Here is a 23,484-nt window from a genome sequence, read left to right as displayed (position 1 = left end):
CAAAAGCCCCTCTGGGTGTTTAAAATAAGGAATTCAATGTACAACCAGGGGCTAGTGAAGTAACCTCAAAGTTAACAACATCAAGACGCTGCCACCAGGGACTTCCCCAGTGGTCCAGTGGTTGAGAATCAGCCTGTCAAAGCAGGGGACATGGGTTTGATCCCTGGTCTAAGAAGATTCCACATGTGGAGGAGCAACTAAGCCCGTGTGCCGCAACTACTAAGCCCGTGCACCTAGAACATGGGCTCCACAGTAAGAGAAACTAGTGCAATGAGAAGCAAATGCACCACAACGAAGAGTAGCCCCCTGCTCACTGCAACTAGAGAAAGCCCACGTGCAGCAACAAAGACCCAGCACAGCCAGAAAGAAATAAACAAATTAACTTAATATAATTTTAAAAAGAAGGTGCCACTGTATACAAGTTAGGGGAAGAGGTGGGGTTCTCAGAACCCAGAGCACTGTCTGGTGCCGATGGGAGTCACAGCGAGATGCCGACCGAGACACTGTCAAAAGCAGGGAGGGAAGAAGAGACACACCTGGGCTTCTCCCCTCCTCCCACCTTCAGTCTCCAGCCAGCTCAGAGCAGAGTGGGGAAGGGCAGGGAATGAACCTGTGTGCAAACTGGCCTGGAAGGGCACAGATGCAGGGGAGCGATGACCATGGTCCACAGGGAGGCAAATGCAACCACCATCACATCTAAGGCAACCCAAGAACTCCCACATGACAGACACACGCTGCACAAAACGCAGTCAGACCCCTACGTTACCTCCCTAGACGAGCACTGGCCACCCTGACCCGGTGCTGTCACACAGAGAGAACCCTGAGAGCTGCAAAAAAGAGACAACATCCACCCACTGGACAAATGCAAAGCCCTAGGCATCAAGATCAGAAGAGCTTTTCGCAGGAAGAGAGAACTACAGGCTACTCTTATCAGCTGCAAACTCCCATCTCCCCAACATTCTTCTCTCCGTCGTCATGCTCACAGTTGGCCTGGGGCTTTGTGTATGTAGCGTCTAGTAATGTGGTTGGGACAGGAGAGAGGGGTGCTCCCAGATTCCGACCCCGGCTGCCTGCTGCCCATCCACCCCACTTGACCCTACAGGCGTCCTCACAAAGGCACTGGCGTTGCTGCTGCTGTAGGCACTCATGGCCATGCTGCTGCCAGTGACGGTGGGAAAGGCCACCGTGCTGGCACTCAGGCACGATCCGGAGTTCATGGTGCAGTCCCCGCTGTCCCTAGTCCTCATGAGGAGGCTGAGGGCTGCTTCAATGAGCTTCGGGTGCTGGGAACACAAGTCCGAAGGAAGCTCTCTGGCTAAGCCAAGAATTCCTGCCAGTCGGGAGCTGGAAAGAGATCAGAGAGGAGACAGGAGGGGCATGAAAAAGAGACGTCAGTGGAGAAGACTCACCATGGGCACTGTGATCGTGGAGGAGTTGCCTGCTTCTGAGCTCTGGCAACAGGTGTGAAGTGGCACGTGAGGAATGAGCCTGAATACAAGACCCACGGCTTTGTCTGGGAGCCTAGAGGCTCACCATTCAGGAAAAGCCATTTGGGAAAGGGAACTGGGGATGAGGCCCCTGCAGCACTGGCATTTCTCCATAGCCACACATGGCGTTTCTCAGTAAGTCCCCAGTGAGTGTCACTGAAGCATATGCATTGCTTTTACCTGGCTCTTACTCTCTACTTGTTGCCTCTGAACATGGTTGGCCTCCTCTGGGAAGAGAAATAAGGAATAAAGAAAAGGCAAATGAGACTGAAGGCTTCTTGGGCTTCCGAGTTTTCTCTATCAGTACACAACCTGTTCAGTTCAGTCGCTCAGTCGCTCAGTCGTGTCCGACTCTTTGCGACCCCATGAACCGCAGCACGCCAGGCCTCCCTGTCCATCAGCAACTGCCGGAGCCTACCCAAACCCATGTCCATTGAGTTGCTGATGCCATCCAACCATCTCATCCTCTGTTGTCCCCTTCTCCTCCTGCCCTCAATCCTTCCCAGCATCAGGGTATTTTCAAATGAGTCAGCTCTTTGCATCAGGTGGCCAAAGTATTGGAGTTTCAGCTTCAACATCAGTCCTTCCAATGAACACCCAGGACTGATCTCCTTTAGAATGGACTGGTTGGATATCCCTGCAGTCCAGGGGACTCTCAAGAGTCTTCTCCAACACCACAGTTCAAAAGCATTAATTCTTCGACACTCAGCTTTCTTTATAGTCCAACTCTCACATCCATACATAACTACTGGAAAAACCATAGCCTTGACTAGATGGACCTTTGTTGGCAAAGTAATGTCTCTACTTTTAATCCAGGTTTAAAGGAAGCCTTCACTGAAATGATGATTCAATCCAAGGATAAATGAATCAACCTCTAAAGCAGAGGGATCCATTCATAGGCTGTGTCTGGAAATTATATGCAAATGTTATAGGCAAATTATATGCAAATTTCATGTATATAGGCATGTGCTCTTTTCCAGGGAGAGTGTCCACAGCTTTCAACAAATGCTCAAAAGGGTTCTTGGCCCTGCTTTGGACACACAAGGGTCCCAAACTGGCTCTGGCTCCATCTCAAATCCCCCTTCCTTCTGCACATACACCCAGGTGTGGCTACCATATTTGAAAGCATCAATGTACTTCTTTTTTGAACATATGTGCATTTTTAAGATTACTCAGTATCTTCCTCCACCTCCTTGAATAACAATTTCAAAAATAATAACTTCTAAGAATGCTTACTGAGAACTTATCATGTGCCAAGCAGTGTTGTAAGTCCTTCACGTGTATTTTAATCCTTATAACAATTTATGATCAGATGTGAGTCATCTTTTATTTGGCCTGAAATTATTTATTTTCAAGTCTGAGGTTCAGCCCCTTATTATAACATATTTCGCTTTAGGAAACAGTTGTATGGTCGCCCTTTAGAAATTTCCACACTTCCATCAGACACTCTCCCATACCCTTCTCACCATTCATCCAGACCAAATGATTCTGTTCATGTACTTTTTCCCTAATTGGCATCAAGTCCAAACTGTCTAGGGGCTTCCCTGGTGGCTCAGTGGTAAAGAATCTGCCTGCCAAGAAGGAGATGTGGGTTCAAACCCTGGGTTGGGAAGAACCCCTGGAAAAGGAAATGGCAACCCACTCCAGTATTCTTGCCTGGGAAATCTCATGGACAGAGGAGCCTGGTGGGTTCCCTGGGGTCACAAAAGAGTCAGACATAACAGAGCAACTAAACAATAGCAACCAAACCCTCCGAAGGGGACTATCTTACATTCACTCATTCATTCATTCACAAGGCATTTACTGAATACCTGCTATGTACCAGTGCTAGGCATCAGACAGGACAGACAAGGCTCCTACCTTCAATTGGAAGTGAACATTCAGATGGAATCAAAGAGATGCAATCTGGTGAGACAGGGAGGAAGCCCCCGTTACTCTTCTGCTGTTGGATGGCTTTGTAGTACTTCCCTGGCTCAGTAATGCCTGTAACCGTAGGGCATTCTACCAACAGCCTCACCCTCTGGACTCTGAAAAAAAAATCTATGATCAACATTTGTAGAAAAAAAAAAGAGAGATAACAAGGTAGAAAGCTGGTCCAGACCAGGGCTTAGGGCTTAGGGCTTAGGGAAGTGAGCACTGGTCCTGGAGCAAGAAAAGCTGGGTTCTAGCATCTGCTCCCATTCATTTGAGATGGGCAAATTTCTCCATCTCCTCAAGCCTCAGTCTCCTCACCTGTAAAATGAAGGTTATCCTATTTCACAAAATTGACTTTAAGCTTGAAAGAAACAGAGAATTTGAAAAAGCCCTAGGCAAACCTTTGTTACTATAATTAACAATGATAATTTCCACACTAGCATGTGCTACTCTTCCAAAGACTGCAATCATTGCGAGGACACTGGGCAAGGGAGGTGCTGTTTTTCGTCTCTTTTTCATATCTTGAGAACCTTAAAAAAAAAAAAAAGTCAGCAGCTTGCCTAATTTCCAATCTAAAAATTCCTAAGATGACCAGTGTAAAAAGTGGCGGGTTGCCAAGAAGAAATAAAATATACTTAGAGCGGTTTCACTATCCTCTAAGAGATCTCCAGGCTGATCTCACCCACGTCTTAGTCCCTCGGGGCTCTCCGACGGATACTGAGGGGACCCCGTCACGACTTTCCAAAGGAGACGGTCTCCTAAGACAGATACCTTCCCTGGCCACTCGCGCAGCTCGCCCGGTTCGTGGGACCAACGCTCAGAACTCACACTGCCGCCATGTTGTCGTTTCTATAGATACAAGACGCACGAGTCACGGCGTCTCCTGGTTTCCCAGGGCAACGACGGCTACCCGCATGAGACATGGATCAGAGAAAGCGAAGACTCCGCCCAACTTCAACGTTCACCCTTATTTTTTATTCTCCAGCTTTCCCTGCTGGCTCTAACTATCTTCTACCAGTTGCAGCACAGTTGTTGGGACGTCCCCGAAATCTTGGCTTTCGTTGACGACCAAATTCGGAGGAGGCTAATCCAAGGACTTGTCAGAGCAGTGGGAGTCGTTTCTGTTCTTTTGTGATACCCCTTGGTGATAGAGTCAGAATTTCACCCGGAACTTCATTCTGTGATTGCAATTGTTAACTTAAAAGCAGTAGTTAGTTCTTACTTGCATTGCAAATGAATTCTTTTTGCAGGTGGAAGGGAATGTCTCCTAGGCATTTTCTCCTGGCATTTCCCCCAGCCCAGCACAAAGCTAACTCTTTTGAAGGGATCTGAGGGTGGATGTTTGAAGAAGGCATTATTACACATAATATGGATTTTTGGAAGCCCACTGGTTCATTTGTTCGAATGTCCTTTGCAGAGAAGAGTCTCATTTGGTGACGACTCCTTAGGTGGTTGAAGCTGAAAATCTGAGATCATTTATGGGCAATTAAAGATGCTTCACTACCCAGGACAGTGATGGAGGGTGGGTGTTATAGGGAGAGACTCTAGGGGTAAACCCAGAAAATAAACTCTAATTTTGGGAAAGTTGGAGTTTAAAGGTAAAAGATACACTTAGATGACAATGCTGCCTTAATTGGCCTGGGAGATTCTCATGGCCAGAGGCTGAAAGGAAGGGTCAGGCCAGGGGCCCATTACGTTATGCCAGCACAATTAGGTCTGGAGTTTTCTTGGGATCGAGGAATGTGGAGCTCGGTGAGCTTTTCACTGGTTTTAACATTATTCTCAGAATAGGAAACTTGCACTTTGGACATTACCACTTCTGTGTTGTTTGTGGTTTCTATAATGATTTCCTTTTTGTTTTCCTTTAAGCTCTTTTTGAAATGGTCAGCCTGACTCAGCTGAACCTGAGGAACAGGGAAAAGGACCTGTGTGTCTATTCTTAGGCCATAAAAAAATAAGGAGCAGTAACTCTGGAGGCAAGGCTTGGTGGTAGCCTCAGAAATCCCAGCAAGAAAACCCTAAGGAGATTAGAGCTAGAAAAGCTTATTGCAGGATCCACCCACCCTTGTGCCTCTTCACTGAAGGAGTGTCCCTCCAGAGCTGGTCTGTCCAATCAGTGGTGGCTTCTGGGCTTGGGACAGTGAGAGGGAATTCTTGGTTGGTCCCTTGAGGACTCTACTTCTACAAGGTTCTGCCTGCCTCCTGGGAGCTCTGCTGATGAGTGACCTTGACCAGCATGGTGGACTCCCAGGGAGAGGCCCAAGCTGGACTTAGCCCTGGGAAGCAAACAGCATGGAAAGGGGTGTGGCAATGGATGAAACTGAGAAGGGGAGAGGAAGCTGGGCTTGCCTCAGAAGTCCCTCATTTCAGGATCCCAGAACCTGTGGGGAACAATGGGTGCTGGGTCCTGGGGACCATCTCCTTCGTGGACTCATGAAAGATGGCAGGGTGGGTGCTGTTTTGTTCAAGGCTGTGAACAAGGGTAGGTGATGATTCAGTACCTGGATGAAGACCAGCATGTGGAAGAAAGGGAGGAAGGAGGATGGGAGGACTCCAATCCTCCTGGCTAGAAGCCAAGGGTGATAAAGATAAAACACATTCGGTGATTTGGGCTTCAGCACACACAAAAATATCTTTTCTAAGCTTTTTCCCCCAATATCCCTCCCGTGAAATACAGAAGACTTTGGGCTGGGAAATCAGACAGATCTGAGATTAATTCATCAGGTAGACCTGAATGCCACTTACTGGCTGTGTGACCTTGGGCAGGTCCCATGACCTCTCTGAGCCTCATCTTTTACCCTGGGGATAATTATCAAAAGGCCTACAAAGGGACTGAGTGTCAGTTATGTAAAGTATTTGATGCATACTTTGTCAACAAAGATAGACACACACACACACACACACACTGGAAGGTCACTTGCTAAGTGGGTATGTGCTCAGTTGCACACACACACTGGAAGGTCACTTGCTAAGTGGGTATGTGCTCAGTTGCTCAGTTGTGCCCAACTCTTTGCAACCCTACGGACTGTAGCCCACCAGGCTCCTCTGTCCATGGAATTCTCCAGGCAAGAGTACTGGAGTGGGTTGCCATTTCCTCCTCCGGGGATCTTCCCAACCCAGGGGTCAAACCTGTATCTCCCGTGTTTCCTGCATTGGCAGACAGGTTCTTTACCACTGAGCCACTAGGGCTTCCCCCACTAAGTGGAAGGTCCCTATAATTTTGCTACTCAGCTTTCTGTGCATCCTGACCTCCTCCCATCTCCCAGTCTCTCTGCTGCACACAGGATAGATAGAAAGTGTTTCTCCTCTCCACATCCTCCTCTTTTGTTTCTCTAAGAAGGAGACTGCCCATGGCTCTAGGGTGGAGAAAGACAAAAAGACATGCCAGGATGATCTCCTGTCCAGTTGGCAAAGCACCCAGCTCCAGTACTTGAAGAGCCCTCGCCCACTTTTCTTCACCTGCAACTCTGACTCAGTTTCCAGTGTTGCTTCTGAAATCAGAAGATGTATTTAAGTTTGGGGAAGGAAATGAGGTGGTAGGTTCTCCCACAGAAGCTCCTGACCTTCAAAATTAGTAGGGTAAATCTTATAAGCCCAGCCTGAGAGGTGAAGAAAAGACTATATAGCTAAGAGGGCGTCTAGGAGCAGGCATGGAGCATTCTCTGCATTAAGCTGCCAGTTCAGTTCAGTTGCTCAGTCATGTCCGACTCTTTGCGACCCCATGAATCGCAGCACACCAAGCCTCCCTGTCCATCACCAACTCCCAGAGTCTACCCAAACCCATGTTCATCGAGTCGGTGATGTCATCCAGCCACCTTATCCTCTGTCATCCCCTTCTCCTCCTGCCCCCAATCCCTCTCAGCATCAGGGTCTTTTCCAATGAGTCAACTCTTTGCATGAGGTGGCCCAAGTATTGGAGTTTCAGCTTCAGCATCAGTCCTTCCAATGAACACCCAGGACTGATCTCCTTTAGGATGGACTGGTTGGATCTCCTTGCAGTCCAAGGGACTCTCAAGAGTCTTCTCCAACACCACAGTTCAAAAGCATCAATTCTTCGGCACTCAGCTTTCTTCACCGTCCAACTCTCTCATCCATACATGACCATTGGAAAAACCATAGCCTTGACTAGATGGATTTTTGTTGGCAAAATAATGTCTCTGCTTTTCAATATGCTATCCAGGTTGGTCATAACTTTCCTTCCAAGGAGTAAGCGTCTTTTAATTTCATGGCTGCAATCACTATCTGCAGTGATTTTGGAGCCCCACCAAAATAAAGTCTGACACTGTTTCCACTATTTCCCCATCTATTTCCCATGAAGTGATGGGACCAGATGCCATGATCTTCATTTTCTGAATGTTGAGCTTTAAGCCAACTTTTTCACTCTCCTCTTTCACTTTCATCTGGAGGCTTTTTAGTTCCTCTTCATTTAAGCTGCCATGGCCCCCTAAAGTTGCTGAGTGTGGAGAGAGAGTGTCAAGAGATTGATGACACCCCCAGCCTGAAAGGGCTTCCGGGATACAACATTGTCAGGGGCTGGGGAAGACTGCCACATGGCAATACAATTCAAAGGGAAGAGTTCCGTTCTGCCTGGGACTCCTATAGGGTTTTCTGACTCTCCTGTGCCAACCCAAAGAACCTGTTCAACTTGCTCCCTCATTGTCCATACGGAGTGGTGAATAGGCACAATGCCAACAGTAGGGGGGATGGAGGGAAAAGGACATGAGGCTCAATCCCAGAAGACTGAGTTCAAGTCCTGATTCTATCATTTAAGAACTGAACAATTTGAGGCAAATGGTTAAACATGTCAGAGCCTCACTTTCTCCATCTGTAAAATGGGGCAAACAGGGGCAGTATTCAAAATACAATTGGTACAGTATGTATACTGACCTATAAGAATGGATACCAGGGAGCCTTAGAGCCAGAGCTGGGTCCTGAGAGCCCATACTGTGCCAGCCTTATCCTTTTAGGTGTTAGGTTGTGAGGTGTGGAGGGCAGCCACAGTAGTGGAGAACTCGGTCAGTGATTATCTGCTAACTAGTAACAAAGTGGGTCTCTCCCAGGTGGCTCTGTGGTAAAGAATCTGCCTGCCAATTCAGGAGCCTCAGGAGACTTGGGTTCGATCCCTGGATTGGGAAGATCCCCTGGAGAAGGAAAGGGCAACCCAGTCTAGTATTCTCGCCTGGAGAATCCCAGGGACAGAGGAGCCTGGTGGGCTACAGTCCATGGGGTGACAAAGAGTTGGACACAACTGAGGGCACCCACTAACAGTACTTCCAGATTTTAACAACCAGTAGTATTGACTGCAAGTGAGACCTGAGGATAAATCCTACCTTACCAGCTACTGTATACGTGGTTATTTATTTTAAGCCAAATTTGGAGTCTCTCTCTCTCTCTCTCATTCCTCCTTATTGGTACCTACCACCATGTCTGACTGCTGTTTCCCTCTAGTCTGAGCAGGCTCCTTCTCTGTACTAGCTCTCCCAGCTGTCTTCCTCATCACCATCTCCTATAGGCTCCCCAGCTCCACGTCCTTCTGGCCAGAACCATGGACAGCTCCAGCCGACCAGCCCATCCTAGGCCATCCCCTTCTTCCTGCCTCCTCTCTCCTCTTCCCCCACCCACACCAGTGCAGAACCCTGAGGCGTGATTTGAATGCAGGTCACAGCTGGGAAGACAGTACAGTGGAGTGGTTCAGAGCAAGTTCTGGAGTAAATGAGACTGGATTTAAACCCCAACTCCATCAGTCCTCAGCTGTCTGATCTTATTCCTTCATTTCTGTAAGATCCAGCCTCCTCTTCCGTAAACAGCAAGAACTTTTAACAGCTGCCTCAAAGGTCATGAGGTTTAAGTGGGATGAAAAGTTTACAGAATTTAGCACAGAGCCTGACTCATTATATGTTTTGAATAAATGAAGAACACCATTATTCTGTGACTTTCCACCCTATTTAATTCCTCAAACCCTTTTCCAATCCCTATCTGACTAGAGCCCTCTCTCAAGTAAAGATGTTATAACATGACCACCAGTTTAGTGTAACTGGCTTCCTTTGGTTGTGGAAGTTGACTTGGACTTAGAGATGGTAAGGAAGCCTACCTTTTTTGGTCCATGAGATTCTCTTTTCATTAGTTTTTTTTAATTAAAAAAATTTTGAGTTAATTTTAGATGTACACAAGAATAGTACAGGTGGTTCTCTAAAACCTTTCATCCAGCTTCCTCCTAGGTTAACCTCTTACATGACCATAGAACACTTATCAAAAAGAAGAAATTAACATTGATATAATAATACTATTAAGAAAAGTATAGAATTTATTTGGGTTTCACAAATTCACCCACTAATGTCCTTTTCCTGTTTCGGTATGCAATCCAGGATCCCACCTTGGGCATTTCCTGAATCTTTCCTTGTATTTCATGATCTTGATTCTTTTGAAGAGTACAGTCAATTATTTTGTAGAATATTCCTCAATCTGGGTTTGTTTCTTGTGATTAGAGTAAGATGTGCATTATTGGGAAGTATAACAGAGTTATAGGCCCTTTTCAGTGCATAATATCAGAGGGTACATCTTGTCGATATGTATTACTAGTGATGAGCTTGATCACTTGACTAGAGTGGTGTCTGCTAGGATTCTCTACCATAAACTGCACTTTCCTCCTCTTTATTAGATTCTGAACACACCTATCTTTTGCTTCTCTAGAATTAAGCGTTCAGAACCAAGATACCTATCTATCTATACTCTTCCAACCACTCCACAGAGAAATACCATTCCCTATGACCTGCCTGGTCACCTTCCTCTGAGTTTTACACACACACACACACCTTTACTTACATATTTATCTTTGGCAATGCCATGCAGCTTGTGGAGTCTTAGTATCCTGACCAGGGATGGAACCAAGGCCCTCAACAGTGAAAGGGCAGAGTTCTAACCACCTAAAATGCAGAGACCACCAGGGAATGCCCAGAGTAGCTTTCTTATGTTGGGCATTCAGAGGCATGTGCTAAAAACCAGATGCAGACACAGGGAGTTTATGAGGGTAACGGTGCACTTCTCAGTTCATTTTCATGGACCTTCTTGTCAAGGCCCTGTAAGCGTCCAACCATCCATGGGAATGTCCAGCCCCTCTCTCAGGTCTGGCCCCAAACTGAGCACTTTCTTCAGCATCTAACACTTGGGTTTTTAAAACCTCTAGTAGCCTTCCTTATAACTGTGCATAACTCCTTGCTACCCACTAGCCCACATGCAGAAACTCCTTTCCTTCCAGAGGCTCTCCACTCCTCCAAGTTTGCTGTCACCAGAGACCCTGCTACCAGAGTAGGTATGGAGCATTCTTTCAATCAGCTGAGTGTGGAGATGAGCTTATCCAGCCCTTCCCTTTGTCTCTATCTGTGTCAGTGTGTCTTCTCACACTGCCCCTTTAGAAGATGAAGAAGCACCACCCCTCTCCCAGCCTCATGCACACTTCACACTGGAAAGCCTCCAAAATTGTCCTCACCAAATCCCATCTCCTCTTTGCATTTTGTTCTGGTTACCGTTGCTGTGTAAGAAAGTACACCAAGATTCCAAACAACCGTTTTATTTTGCTTGTGATATTGTGGGTTGGGAATTCAGGACAGGCTTGGCCAGGCAGTTCTCAATTGGACTCTCCCATGCCATTGCAGTCAGGTGTTGGCCAGGGCTGCAGCCTCCTGAAGGCTCCACTGGACTGGACATCCAAGATGGTGCACTCACACAGCTGACAATTGATACTGGCTGTTTGCTGGGAGCTCAGCTAGGTTAGAGCTGGGAACACCTATCCATAGCCTTTCCAGCTTGACAAGCTCAGGGCAGAACCAGACAGAAGCTATATGGTCTTTCCTAACTTAGTCTCAGGCCAGATTCAAGGGAAGGAGAGTGTCAAATAATTCATGGACATATTTTAAACATTGCCACTTGCATCAGAATGAGATCCTCTCCATGGGGTTGCAGAGTTGGACACAACTGAACAACTAACACACACACACACACACACACACAGCATCTAGGGTGTTGTTTTTCCAGGACCACCTTCCTGGAGATTCTTGGCCATCCCCAGCCCCATCAGATCTTTTAGGTGAGTGCATTCCTCTCCTTCTGGGGTGGGTAACTCGTCAGTTCCTATCTCCCTCAGTTTGCTGCTGCAGGGGACCTGAATTCTGCTCTGGAATGTGCTGTGTGACCTTAGGAAAGTAACTTCATCTCTCTGGGCTTTTGTTTTTTCTCTGCCAAAAAAGAATTGAGAATAACCTCACTTCACATGATGTTAGGGTTTTAAAAGATAATATAAAGAGCAGAGGCTTCCCTAGTGGCTCAGAGGGTAAAGAGTCTGCCTGTAATGCGGGAGATCCAAGTTCGATCCCTGGGTTGGTTGGCAACCCACTCCAGTATTCTTGCCTTGAGAATCCCATGGACAGGGGAGCCTGGCGGGCTACAGTCCATGAGATCACAAAGAGTTGGACATGACTGAGTGACTTCATTTTCACTTTCATAAAGAGCAGAGCTAGCAATTGATGCTCCTGATTGCGGAAGAAATAACTGCGGACAAGTCATTTTCCCTCTGGGACACTTCATTTATTTCTCTCTGAAATGGGAGGTAATTCCCTTATCCTGCTTACCCATGCATATGAGAGGGATCTTGAATGGACTGCCGGAGGGGGCCAGCCCAGAGGTTGAGGTTCCCCAACTCTGGGGTGGGTGAGAAGGTCCCTGCATCTAGGCCCTTCTAGGGCAGAAGAGATGTGCGTGCATGTGTGCGTGCGAGGCAGCCTGGGTGTGGCTTGAGGCTTGCAGGGTGGGGCCGTTATCTGTCCTACCTGGCCTTATCAGATCTGGGCTGGTCGAAGCTTGGCCCAATAGAACAAAGAGGCTTTGAGAACTAGGCTGGGGTGTGGGATGTGGGCCCAAGCTCCGGGAGGCTTGCTCCACCCAAGGGGCAGAGGGCATGGGTTGGAAGAGCTGCTGCCACCAATCCCTGCCAAAAAGTTTTCCTGAGGCAGGGACACCCTCTCAGGTGGGCAGCAGAGCCTGTGCTCCCCACCGAGGGCCTCCATCCCTTCTTTGGGGTGTTTTTTGCATCAGCACTTCTTACCAGGCCTTCACCTCTGCTCCTTTTATGGGGTGCAATGTTTCTCCTCCCTTACTTCCACTTCCCCTCCTGGCACCTTTAAGCCCCAGTCACCCTGGCTCCTAGTCCTTGAACATGCCCTACGCTTCTCGTCCACACACCTGCTCCCAATGATCCATCCATTTCCTCTTGCTCAAATCATTTATGCCAAGCCCCAAACCACTTCCAGGAAGTCTCCAGACATTGCACATCCCATCCTTACCCCTGTTTATTTCTCCCCACTTCCTCTTGTATGATGCTGTAGGAACTTCTCTCCAAATTGTCACCACTGGCAGAATCTGTCTGAGCCTGGTAGAGACCCAGACCAGTTGGGGCCAGAGTTGAAGGTTGTACAAGTTGTACACTGCACAACGGCTGAGCAGACAAGGGGGCGGGGCCTGAAATCCAGAGGTTCTGTGAGTTCAGTGCCCTTGGTGTGAGGCTTCCTGCTAGACAGACTTCCTGGTGCCAGGCCAGAAGTCTTGCCTTTTCTAGTTGGATCTCCTGAAGGGGCATTTTACTAAGACTTTTCATGGTGGCTCAGACAGTAAACAATCTGCCTGCAATGCAAGAGACCAAGGTTTGATCCCTGAGTTGGGAGGATCCCCTAGAGAAAGGAATTGCTCCCCACTCCAGTATTCTTATCTGGAGAATTCCATGGACAGAGGAGCCTGGCAGGCAACACTCCATGGATTGCAGTCAGTCAGTCACGACTGAGCGACTAAGACTTCACTTTTTCACTCACCTATTTCCACTTCCCATCCTGGAGCTGCAAGTGCTAACAGCAGGCCTGGTTGCCTAAAGGATTGTTGCATTGGCTCAGCCTTTTCCAAACATCACCGCTCACTGTCAGAAGCCATTCTGCAGGCAGCCCCTTCAGGCAAAAGTTGGGGGAGAGAAATGACCACTGTGGATGCAATGGCCTTCAGGGCTGAGCTTAGGCCTGTGAAAAACAGCAGGCCTGGGACCAGTAGCTCCCTGGGCCTGGGCGATATGGTTGACCTTCCTCTGCATCTTGGCATCTTAAGGAGGATAAGCAGGCTGGTTCTGGTGGGAGGAACTGGACCATCACACTGCAGAGGTGAAGGATAGCTTCCCAGGCGGGCTCTACGCATCCAGCTGGTACCATCACCACAGTTCTGAGTCAGGATTCCCCCCAAAATTGCGGGGCCTCATCTCTATCCCAAGGTTGGTCTTTCCAGGGTCTGGATTCAAAGTGCTTTTCTGAATCTCTGCAGCCATCTCTGAAGATAAGTGTATTTCCTGAGGAAGCTCTTTTAGAACAGAAGGTCTAGGGACACCAAATGGCTCTGTGTCTATAGGACAAAGTGTCCCCAGGCCCCATAAGAGGGGCAGGTAGGCCTCCCATAAGGGAAAGCCTCAATCTCTCTTTCACTCTCTCCCCCACCCCATGCAAAATTTCTGTAAAAGACAGAATGTGCAAATGAATGGACCACAGCCTCCTGACCTTGACCTTTTCTTTCTCACTGCAAATGTGTTCATAGATGTTCTGGTTCTTGTGACCTGGTCTGAGAGTGTCTTCCACAAGGTGACGTGTAGTCCACTTCAGGTGGCCTGACAAAGCAGATTTCCAGTCCTGAAATGCTGAGCATACCTTCTGGAAAGGACCCAAGTTTACCAAAGGAAAAACCTCTGGTAAGAACAGTGGACCTGCGAGCCAGATAAGTTCAGTTCAGTCGCTCAGTCATGTCCGACTCTTCTCGACCCCATGGACCGCAGCACACCAGGCCTCCCTGTCCATCACCAACTCCCAGAGTTTACTGAAACTCATGTCCATTGCGGAGAAGGCAATGGCACCCGACTCCAGTACTCTTGCCTGGAAAATCCCATGGACGGAAGAGCCTGGTAGGCTGCAGTCCATGGTGTCGCTAAGAGTCGGACACAACTGAGTGACTTCACTTTCACTTTTCACTTTCATGCATTGGAGAAGGAAATGGCAACCCACTCCAGTGTTCTTGCCTGGAGAATCCCAGGGACAGTGGAGCCTAATGGGCTGCTGTCTATGGGGTCACACAGAGTCGGACACGACTGAAGCGACTTAGCAGCAGCAGCATGTCCATTGAGTTGGTGATACCATCCAACCATCTCATCCTCTGTCGTCCCCTTCTCCTCCCACCTTCAATCTTTCCCAACATCAGGGTCTTTTCTAATGAGTCAGTTCTTCACATCAGGTGGCCAAAGTATTGGAGTTTCAGCTTCAGCATCAGTCCTTCCAGTGAATATTCAGGACTGATTTCCTTTAGGATGGACTGGTTGGATCTCTTTGCAGTCCAAGGGACTCTCAAGAGTCTTCTGCAGCACCACAGTTCAAAAGCATTAATTCTTTGGTGCTCAACTTTCTCTATAGTCCAACTCTCACATCCATACATGACTACTGGAAAAACCATAGCTTTGACTAGATGAACCTTTGTTGGCAAAGTAATGTCTCTGCTTTTTAATATGCTGTCTAGGTTGGTCATAACTTTTCTTCCAAGAAGGGAATGGCAAATCACTTCAGTATTCTTGCCTTGAACAGTATGTAAAGGCAAGCAAGATGCCTGGGTTCAAATCCTGCTTCTGTTATTTGCTGCATCATTTTGGGGAAGTTACTTAAGCTTGCTGTACCTCTGTGTTCTCATCTGGAAAATGGTAAGAATATAGTATATACTGGGCTTCCCAGGTGGTGATAGTTGTAAAGAACTCTTCTGCCAGTGCAGGAGACATAACAGATGTGGGTTCAATCCCTGGCTTGGGAAGATCCCCTGGAGGAGGGCGTGGCAACCCACTCTAGTACTCCTGCCTGGAGAATCCCATGGACAAAAGATGACAGTATCCCTGGTGGGTTACAGTTCATAGGGTCTCAAAGAGTCAGACATGACTAAAGCTACTTAGCATGCATGCATAATATATACCATATAGGGTTGTTATGAAAATGAAGTCGGTGCTACATGTAAAGCACTTAGAACAATGTTTGGCAATGGTTAGTCTTCACTAAATGATATCAGTTGTCATTGCAGCCTGCGGGAGCCTCTTCTTCCCAGATGACAGTCTCCAGAGCAATGAAGTTTTCTCTAGAGCACTCCTCCATGGAAGTGGGTATGGTAAGGTAAGAGTCAGGGCAGTCATCCCCCCGCCACTTTGTGATAGAAATCTCTATCAGAGGCTAGAACCTGGGCAGGGGCGTGCTTTCACAACTAGCTCTCCACAGTCAGGGCAGCCCTACTTGGTAGCATATGCCAATTCTTATGGTGTAAACATTCCCACTATGGCCTATTTCAACTGCTTCAGAGTAGTCCTGAATATTTAACAATTTTATCAACGGACCTGGGAATCTCAGCTGGTCTATAATGAGTACAGAAAAACTTGCTGTGGGATGCAGAGACCAAGAGAAAATGAAGACAGGGGTCATCCTGTTTTGGCAATAAACTGGTGTCCTTCTGACTAAGCAATGTTTCTCAAAGTGTAATCTATGGACTATCTACCATGTTTGGAGTATTTGTAAAAATAAGTTCTTGGGCCTCGATCTGGATCTTCTTCTTCTTTTTTTTTTTTTGCTGAGCTGGGTCTTTGTTGCGGCACATGGGCTTTCTCAAGTTTGGTGTGCAGGCTTCTCACCGTGGTGGCTTCTCTTGTTGCAGAGCATGGGCTCTAGAAGCTCAGGGTTTAGTAACTGTGGCTCACAGGCTTAGTCACCCTGAGGCATCTGGAATCTTCCTGAATTAGGGATCGAACCCGTGTCCCCTGCATTGGCAGGCAGAGTCTTAATCTACTGGACCACAAGGGACATTCCAATCTAGATCTGTTAAAGAAGAATCCTAGAAGTGGGACCACGAATCAGGATTTGGGCCCTGAGAAAGACCAGAATCAGCAGGGAAGGCACCTTAACTAGGGCCAGGCAAGGCCTCTGCATGCTGACCCCAAAGTTTGCCTAAACACAGTTAGACCAGAGAAAGAACTGATCTAACAGTTCCATGATCACTTTACTTATCTAGAAACATCTCCTTGTTTCCGAGTAAAGGGGCTTTCCCTACTTATTCTGGTCTTTATCAAGGCAGGAGTCTGACTTTTCATTGTGGATGATGAAGAGATTCTGTAGAATTCATATCTGCCTTGCAGCCCATTCTGAACAGCCCTCTGTTGTGACTTGGCAGACCTACTGGATGAGAAGGGGCCTGCAAAGAGGGTGGGAGCACTGGAGGTTTTGTCTCTGGAGGAAGGTGCACGCAGCCCTGGATGGCCCCACCCATGGTTCTAGGCTAACAGTGTATCAGTCCTACTTGGTGTCCCGGACTCCAGGGCTCTAACAACTTAAATAAATTTTATTACAAAAGGAAGAAAAGACCAAAACATCCCCAAATTTTCCCATGGGCTTCCCCCTCGGTGCCAATAAATAAGGTGGGGGAGACTGACCGGAGGAGGGGGTGGGGGTCATAGTTCAGCAGAAATGGGAATGTATAGCCTGGGCAGAGGCTGGGCAGGACATCTAGCCCACTGCCCCTGTCCTGGGCACTATGATCACATTGGCTGGAACACACAGCTCTGTGTACTGACAGCGACAGTCTCTGGGTGTGTCCCGAGGAGTGTGGCCAGAGAGGAAGGTCATGCCTCAGGATGGCCAGGCTGGCTGCCCTACCCTGCAGCCTGCTCAGTTCTGGGCAGCATTGAGTCCAGCCAGCTCCCTGCCAGCTCCCAGGGAATCTAGCAGCATCAACTGAGGTGCAAGCCCACCCAAGAGGGGCCTAAGATGGATAGAATGGGCCCTCCCCACTGGGGGAGGCAGGAATGAAAAATCGTGGTGAGGGCTGGCTGGGTTGGGACCCACTGGTCTCAATGATAGAAGAAGAGACAACCCCCCATCGCCAGCTCAGCTTGCAGCTTTGTCACTATACCAAGATGAGGCTGGGGGACACTGGCATCATCCAGTACAAGTCTCAGTGATGTATCTTTGTGGTGGAGGAGATGGTGGGAACCAGTGTCCCCGCTCAGGTCCCTTCCAAGGCCAAGGCCCTCCTGGTGGGGAGGCCTTTGGACCTATGTGGGCATTTCTGGGAGGGCAGTAGAAGGATCCTTTCAGCTCCCTGCCCCGGCCACACCCAGCGAGTGGAAGCTGCCCTCTTCCAGCAAGAGACGTCCCAGGCGGTAGAGCAGCTGGGGGTACCAGTGCACACCCTCCCCTGGGGTCCAGCTGCCCCACGCCAAGCTGTGAAACAGTCGCAGGGGCCAGAAGGCCAACTGAGCCAGGTGGTGGTCAGCCACGGCAGCAAAGCAAGAGGCCACCACATCCTCCACCACCAGTGTCCCATGCCTCGTTAATGGGGCATAGGCCCCCAGGGCCACGTGCGTGGAGACAGCTGCCACTCTGGCAGGCTGCAGGCCTGGCACCCCAGCCACCAGCACATACTGGCCAGGCTGCACTTGGCTGGCAAACGTGGCTCGGAAGTGGGCAGCTGGCTCAGTGTGATTGTTGGCCGTGAAGAGGAGGTGGGCGGGTGTGAGTGCCAGGCGGCGTGGGGGATCCTGGGTCTCGATGACCTGGAAGGCCCTCAGCCTGTCCGGCTCACGATCGAGGAAAATGAGCACGTCGCTGAAGGTGGGGTTCCCATCCTCCCCCATGGCCAGCACTCGGTCTCCGGGCCTCACAGCTGACAAGGCCACACGTGCCCCGCTCTCCAGGCGCACCTGGGCTCCAGCAGGGAAGCAGCCGCCTGTCTTGGCTGCGGCTGAGTGCTCTGCGGGAAGAAGGGACATGAAGGCATTACTGGGTGGAGTTTGGAATCCCAGTCACTGCAATCCTCCCCAGCACAGCCAGAGATGGCCCTTGCTCCCAGGCTGCTCCCCCATCACATGTCATGTTCCCTGCCCCCCACTTTCTCTGCAGCTTTGAACCCACCTCCAGCCCGTAGTATGATCTGCTTTCCTCCCTAGCCTAATGCTTTGCTTATGAGAGGAGCATATTGAGGTTCCAAGCCCAGGGAGCATGAGGGAAAGGGTCCTTCAGAAGCCCAGGTGAAGCCCTCCCCCCACCACTCCCAATCCTGATAAGACTGAAGCAGTCAGAGAGGCCTAGGGTCAGCTGGGCCAGGAAGTGGTCAGCTGTGACTTGACACCCCAAAGCTGCAGCCTCAAGAAGGTAAGTCACTTCATGCCTCTGGGGTCTAGATATCCCATTATTTCTCACCCATTTCTCAGATGCTCCCCCCAAATTGTCCTCTTGGACTGACACCCCAAGTTCTATGCCAGAACTGGCCCTTGGCATCTATATACCAAGCAAAAGGAGGGCCAGTTAGTGGCGAGAACACAGACTCCTGGGGAAACTCAGAGTGAATGGTCAGGCCAGGGCGTAGCTCAGTGGCCAGGATGAAATCACCATCTTCAGTTCATGTGCTGGGTCCTTGTGTGGGGACAGGACACAATGGCATCAGTGGATGGGAAGCAAGATACTATTTGGGGGCCAGTAGTAATGCAGGGAAGTGACGCCTCTGGGAACTGGCATCAGGCCTGTGTTTGCAAGTGAGGGGTCGATGTGACTTGAAGTAAATACATTTGACAGGGAAGTGCAGAGGGGAAAGGTCCAGATGGGGTCACCACTGTGATCCTGGTGGGATGAGGAACAAAAGAGAGCCTAGTCTCAGTGTGCCAGGTCTGTGAGTGTGATCACTGCATGGGGCCAGCACGGAAGGCTGAGCCTGCAGTCAGGGGACCCTGCAGGCAGTCCACACAGGAACCATGTGAAGCATCCATGACCGGGTTCAGTGCACGTGGCAGGGATGCAGACAAGATTTGAGGGAGGGGGGTGAGGTCCCAGTGCCTGCCAATTCTGATCAACAAAGCGGCCAATATGGGAAAATCCACTTTATTAAGTCCATTCTGTTTATTCTTGCCCTCACGGCTGTCCTTGCCCCCCAAAGTCCAGCTTCAGGGCCCCGGGGAAGAGGTTGGGGACGCCTGTGGCCCCTGAGAGGAGCAGGCATAGTGCCTCAAAAGGCCTGACCTGCAGCCAGGCTGCGCATTCTGAACCTCTGGGCTCCTGGCTCCCAGTCAGTCATGCTGATGTCTGGGCACAGCCTGGCCCCTGGCCCCACCCCCACCTCCCAGTTCTGCACCACTCTGTATGGGGAGGCCGTCTCTCTGTCAGCCTGGCTTTCTCCATCTGGCCAGCTTGCTCTGTCTTGCACCATTTGCAGCAGGCTCTGGACTGGGGACCGCCTGGTCAGCACCCAGCATCGCTGGGACAGGACCCTGTCTCCCTAGGCACCTGCCATGACACTATCAGGCACGGGTAGAGCAGGTGGTCAAGAGCAGCAGGGGGGAGCGCCGCTGACGTCCTGGTCCCCGAGGTCCCCGCCTCCATCCCTGCGCAGGCCTCTTCACCTTCTTGGCTCTCGCGGGCCCAGCGCCGCCTGCCCACGCCCTGCGGCCCCGGCCCCGGGCCCAATCCCCCGGCAGCGGCTCACCAGACTTGACGGAGCAATGCACGTGGGCCTTGGACTCGTAATACACCCAGTCGAAGCCGGCCTCCACTGCCAAGCGAGCCAGCAGTCCGTACTTATTGCGGTCGCGGTCCGACGTGGTGATGTCCACCGCGCGGCCTTCGTAATGCAGCGACTCCTCCGAGTGGTGACCGTCCTCGTCCCAGCCCTCGGTCACCCGTAGCTTCACTCCAGGCCACTGGTTCATCACCGAGATGGCCAGCGAGTTCAGGCGGTCCTTGCAGCGCTGCGGGAGAGGAGGGGACAGAGTTGGGGGAGGGGCTGGCCCGTGTTGCAGGTGAGCGCGCAGCCCTGTCCCTTACTCTCCTACCGAATTCGCTGGAGCTTGGAAACCGGGGAGGGTGCTCTGTCCTCTCTTAGGAACAGAGAGCCCTAAAGTGCTTCCTTCCATTCTAGCATCCCCTGACCCCACTGGGATCTGGACCGCGCGGTGGCGCCACAAATCTGGAAGGCACGTCCATCCGCTCACCCTCGTGGGGGCCTGTCTCTAAGCTCTCTCTCTCTCTCGGAGTTACTGCACCTTTTGAGCGCCGGGCTCTTCAGTCTCACCAGGGGACCAGCAGGGGACCGCCTGCTGCCTGGAGGGTAAAGGACGTACCGGAGCTGACTTGCCTGCGGCCGGCCTGCTAGGCTTGCAAGGCTCGAGGTGCCCAGCAGGTGTCACCGTAGCCCCAGGGCTGAGGCCCGCGAAGCGGCCGGGGCGCGGCAGGTGCGGAGCGCCTCGGCAGCCTGGGGGGTATGTTGGAGGGGAATCCCAAGCCTGCCGGGATTCCTCGGCGCCACGAGGCATTCCCGCTGGGACCCTCACGATCCCAAACCGGCCACGCCCGCTCCGGGGAAGCGGCAGTCCGGGAACCAGAGCTGGTGATCGGCTAGCGCCTGACCCGGCCAGATGGAGGACCACGCGGCTTGTCTCCCGCTGCGAGGGGTGGGCTCCGGGCTGATAAAGGCCAAGTAGCAGTTCTCCCTGAGTCAAGAGCACTCAGCACCCCTGCGCCGCCCCTGTCTGGGAAAGGACCCGAGAAACGGAGCGTTTGACCTCGGGGTGCCCACTTCATGCTCCGCCTCCCATGAAGTGGGAGACGAGCCGCGCTAGGGGAAGGACGGTAGAGACCATCGTCTGCGCTGGCTCTCTTCGTATCTGGAGCCCGCAGCTGACTGAGGAGAGGGGCCTGGGAAGAGGGGTTTTTCCACAGTCTTTGACTCTGAGGTGCCAGGAGCTGCCAAGTGTGGGCAGCCCACCTCTCAACCTACTCCGCCCCTCAGAGCCGCTGGCCCCCACAGACCCTTGGACTCGGTCTCCCAGGAGCCAACAGCGGCTAAAACCCAAGGCCCCGTCGGTCCTCTGAGGCTGCATTCTAGCTGGGGGCGCTCACTGCCTCCCAGAGGGAGCTCCGCGTGCTCCTGGCCGCCAGGCTTCTAGCCACCCACCTATGTCTGTCCCGCAGTCCCTGCTCCCCGCCCCACTTTTCCCCCCACACCCCTCCCCTACTCGGGTCCAGAGCCCGGGCACGCGCTGTCAATGATTGCCCAGTCCGTGGCCCGGATCCTTATCTGCATTCCTCGGCGCCCGGCCCGGCCCAGCCACCAGTCAACCTTCGCCCGACACCGCCGGCCAGCCCCGGCGCCTGGGCGCGTGCTGAGGGCCGTGGTCTAACTGCCCTTCCCAAAGCATCTAGAAAGCAGGCTGCCTGCCTGCAGTGGAAACCCATCGAGGAAGGGGACCTAGGTCCCCCTTCCTCCGAACTCGGCCTCAAGGAAGAAAGTGTGCTCCCCGCCCCGCCACCCCCACCCTTCCCCCCGGTCCTTGGGTTGAGAGCGCCTCCTGTCCCGAGCACTTACGACTAGCCGGCACCCCAACCCCTCTCTTTCAATCCATCCACAGTACCAAACCCAGGGATTTCCCCAAAGTTCGGTCCCAGAGCCCGGCGGCCCGGCACCCCTACCCTTCAACTGCAGCTGCGCCGCTCGGCTCTGGGGACAGACACGTGGGCTCCCCGGCAAGATCCCTTCCCTATCTCCGCCTCCTGGCTCTACCATTGCCCGCTGTTCCTTTAACCCAGACCCCGGAGCGGGCCGCGCAGCGAACCGAGAGCGCGCGGGGAGGAAAGGCCAGTGGGACCCTCCACGCCGGGAGCTTCGCCTCTCGGGTTGCCGAATCGCCTCGACATGAAAGGGGCGCAGCCATGCTGAAGGTTAGGCCAGAGGGACTGGTGCATCTTGCAAACGCGGGAGGCAGTCGGGTAGAGGTACCTCCAGGTGCCGCGTCTGACCTGAGCTGCCAGCACTCCAGGGCCGAAGAGGCCACCGCCAACCCGCTGGGCTGTGGCGTTTGGCAGAGGGGAGCTCTTCTCACAGCCTCCGGCGGGCTCGGGGAATGCCAGCACTCCGCCGGGACCCCAGCCGGCCCATCTTGGCGAGAGGGGCAGGTGCCAGGGGGCGTGCCAGCCAGTCAAGGAAAGGTGCCAGGGGGCGGGTAGGGCCGGGCAGGTGGCGGTGCTTCGGCGGCGGCGCCCTGCGAGGGCGGGTCGCGCTCACCTGGGTCATGAGGCGGTCGGCGCCGGTGTTCTCCTCGTCCTTGAAGATGATGTCTGGATTGTAGTTGGGGGTGAGCTCCTTGAAGCGCTCCGAGCTGCGCGCGATCTTGCCCTCATAGCGGCCGCTGGCGCCCAGGGTCTTCTCTGGCACGTTGGGGCTGAACTGCTTATACGCGAGCGGCACGAGCTTGCGCGGCGGCCGCCGGCGGCTGCCCACCACCCGGCCCGGCCCGCAGCCCCGCGCCGCCGGCACCAGCAGCAGCAGCAGGAGCAGGCAGAACCGCAGGCGGGGCCGGAGCCGGGCGGGAGACATGGCCAGGGAGCCCCGAGGAGCGGCGGGCGAGGACGCCTGGTGGGCTGATGGGTGGACGAGTCGACCGGAGCGCTGCGGGGGCTCAGGCGTCCGGGTGGCTCCTGGGGGCTCCAGGTGGGGGCGCCATGGGCTGCGCGGCGCGGCGCACGGCCGGCGGGACTCAGGTGCGGGGCGGGGGCCCGGGGCCCTGGCTGGTGGCGGCGCGCTGTCCCCCTCGGCGCCTCGACTCTGAGCTGCCCGGCTCGCCGGCCGCCAATAAATAGGCCGGCCCGTTTGTTTTGGCAACGCGGCGGCGGCGGGGGGCGGCGGGCGGCGGGGCTGCGGGCCGCCGGGCTGGGCTGGGCTGGCCGGGCCGGCCGGCTGGCGGGCCCCGCGGTTAGCACCCCGGCCCCGCGGTCAGGCGGCTGGGGCGGAGCGGGAGCTGCTGCCGTCTGCGGCGCAGCCCGGGGCCGAGTGAGAGGGGAAATGGAAGAGATCCGGGCTCGGGCCCCGCGCAGACCGCACCCTACCCATGTCCCTGCCTCCTGCGCGCTCGACAGCAAACCTGCGGCAAGGGCAGCGCAGCCTCCTCCCCCTCGGGCGGGCGGCCCCGGCACCAGCCAGCCCTCGTTCCGCTTGCTCCTTCGTCGCG

General features: G+C 52.4%; 2 protein-coding genes across 6 annotated transcripts in view; both read right to left on the bottom strand.

Annotated features, from left to right (window-relative positions):
* The window catches only part of CFAP65 (cilia and flagella associated protein 65), a 39,710-nt gene extending 35,458 nt beyond the window's left edge, over positions 1-4,252 (bottom strand). For 4 of the 5 annotated variants that reach the window (XR_005718963.1, XM_040228315.1, XM_040228317.1 and 1 more), the window contains exons 1-4: positions 4,173-4,252; positions 3,348-3,514; positions 1,668-1,714; positions 1,113-1,344 (exon numbers count right to left, since the gene is read on the bottom strand). Coding sequence is in view for 4 of the 5 variants with exons in the window: in XM_040228315.1 (XP_040084249.1) it covers positions 1,113-1,247 (135 nt within the window). In the remaining variant the exon portion in view is untranslated. The remainder of the gene's footprint in view (positions 1-1,112; positions 1,345-1,667; positions 1,715-3,347; positions 3,515-4,172) is intronic. The other variant, XM_040228316.1, reaches the window with a different exon arrangement.
* A 12,560-nt stretch (positions 4,253-16,812) lies between these two features.
* On the bottom strand, positions 16,813-23,016 carry IHH (Indian hedgehog signaling molecule). Its single transcript, XM_040228313.1, has 3 exons — positions 22,542-23,016; positions 19,968-20,229; positions 16,813-18,242 (listed from the first exon to the last, which is right to left on the bottom strand). The coding sequence occupies exons 1-3, from the start codon at positions 22,851-22,853 to the stop codon at positions 17,584-17,586; spliced, it is 1,233 nt and encodes a 410-aa protein (XP_040084247.1). The 5' UTR covers positions 22,854-23,016; the 3' UTR covers positions 16,813-17,583.
* Positions 23,017-23,484: the final 468 nt, after the last annotated feature.

Source organism: Oryx dammah, unplaced genomic scaffold, assembly GCF_014754425.2.
Source record: "Oryx dammah isolate SB20612 unplaced genomic scaffold, SCBI_Odam_1.1 HiC_scaffold_27, whole genome shotgun sequence".
In the NCBI taxonomy this organism is placed as follows: Eukaryota; Metazoa; Chordata; class Mammalia; order Artiodactyla; family Bovidae; genus Oryx; species Oryx dammah.
The sequence above is the reverse complement of the archived record's forward strand: the minus strand, read 5'-3'. Positions and strand labels throughout refer to the sequence as shown.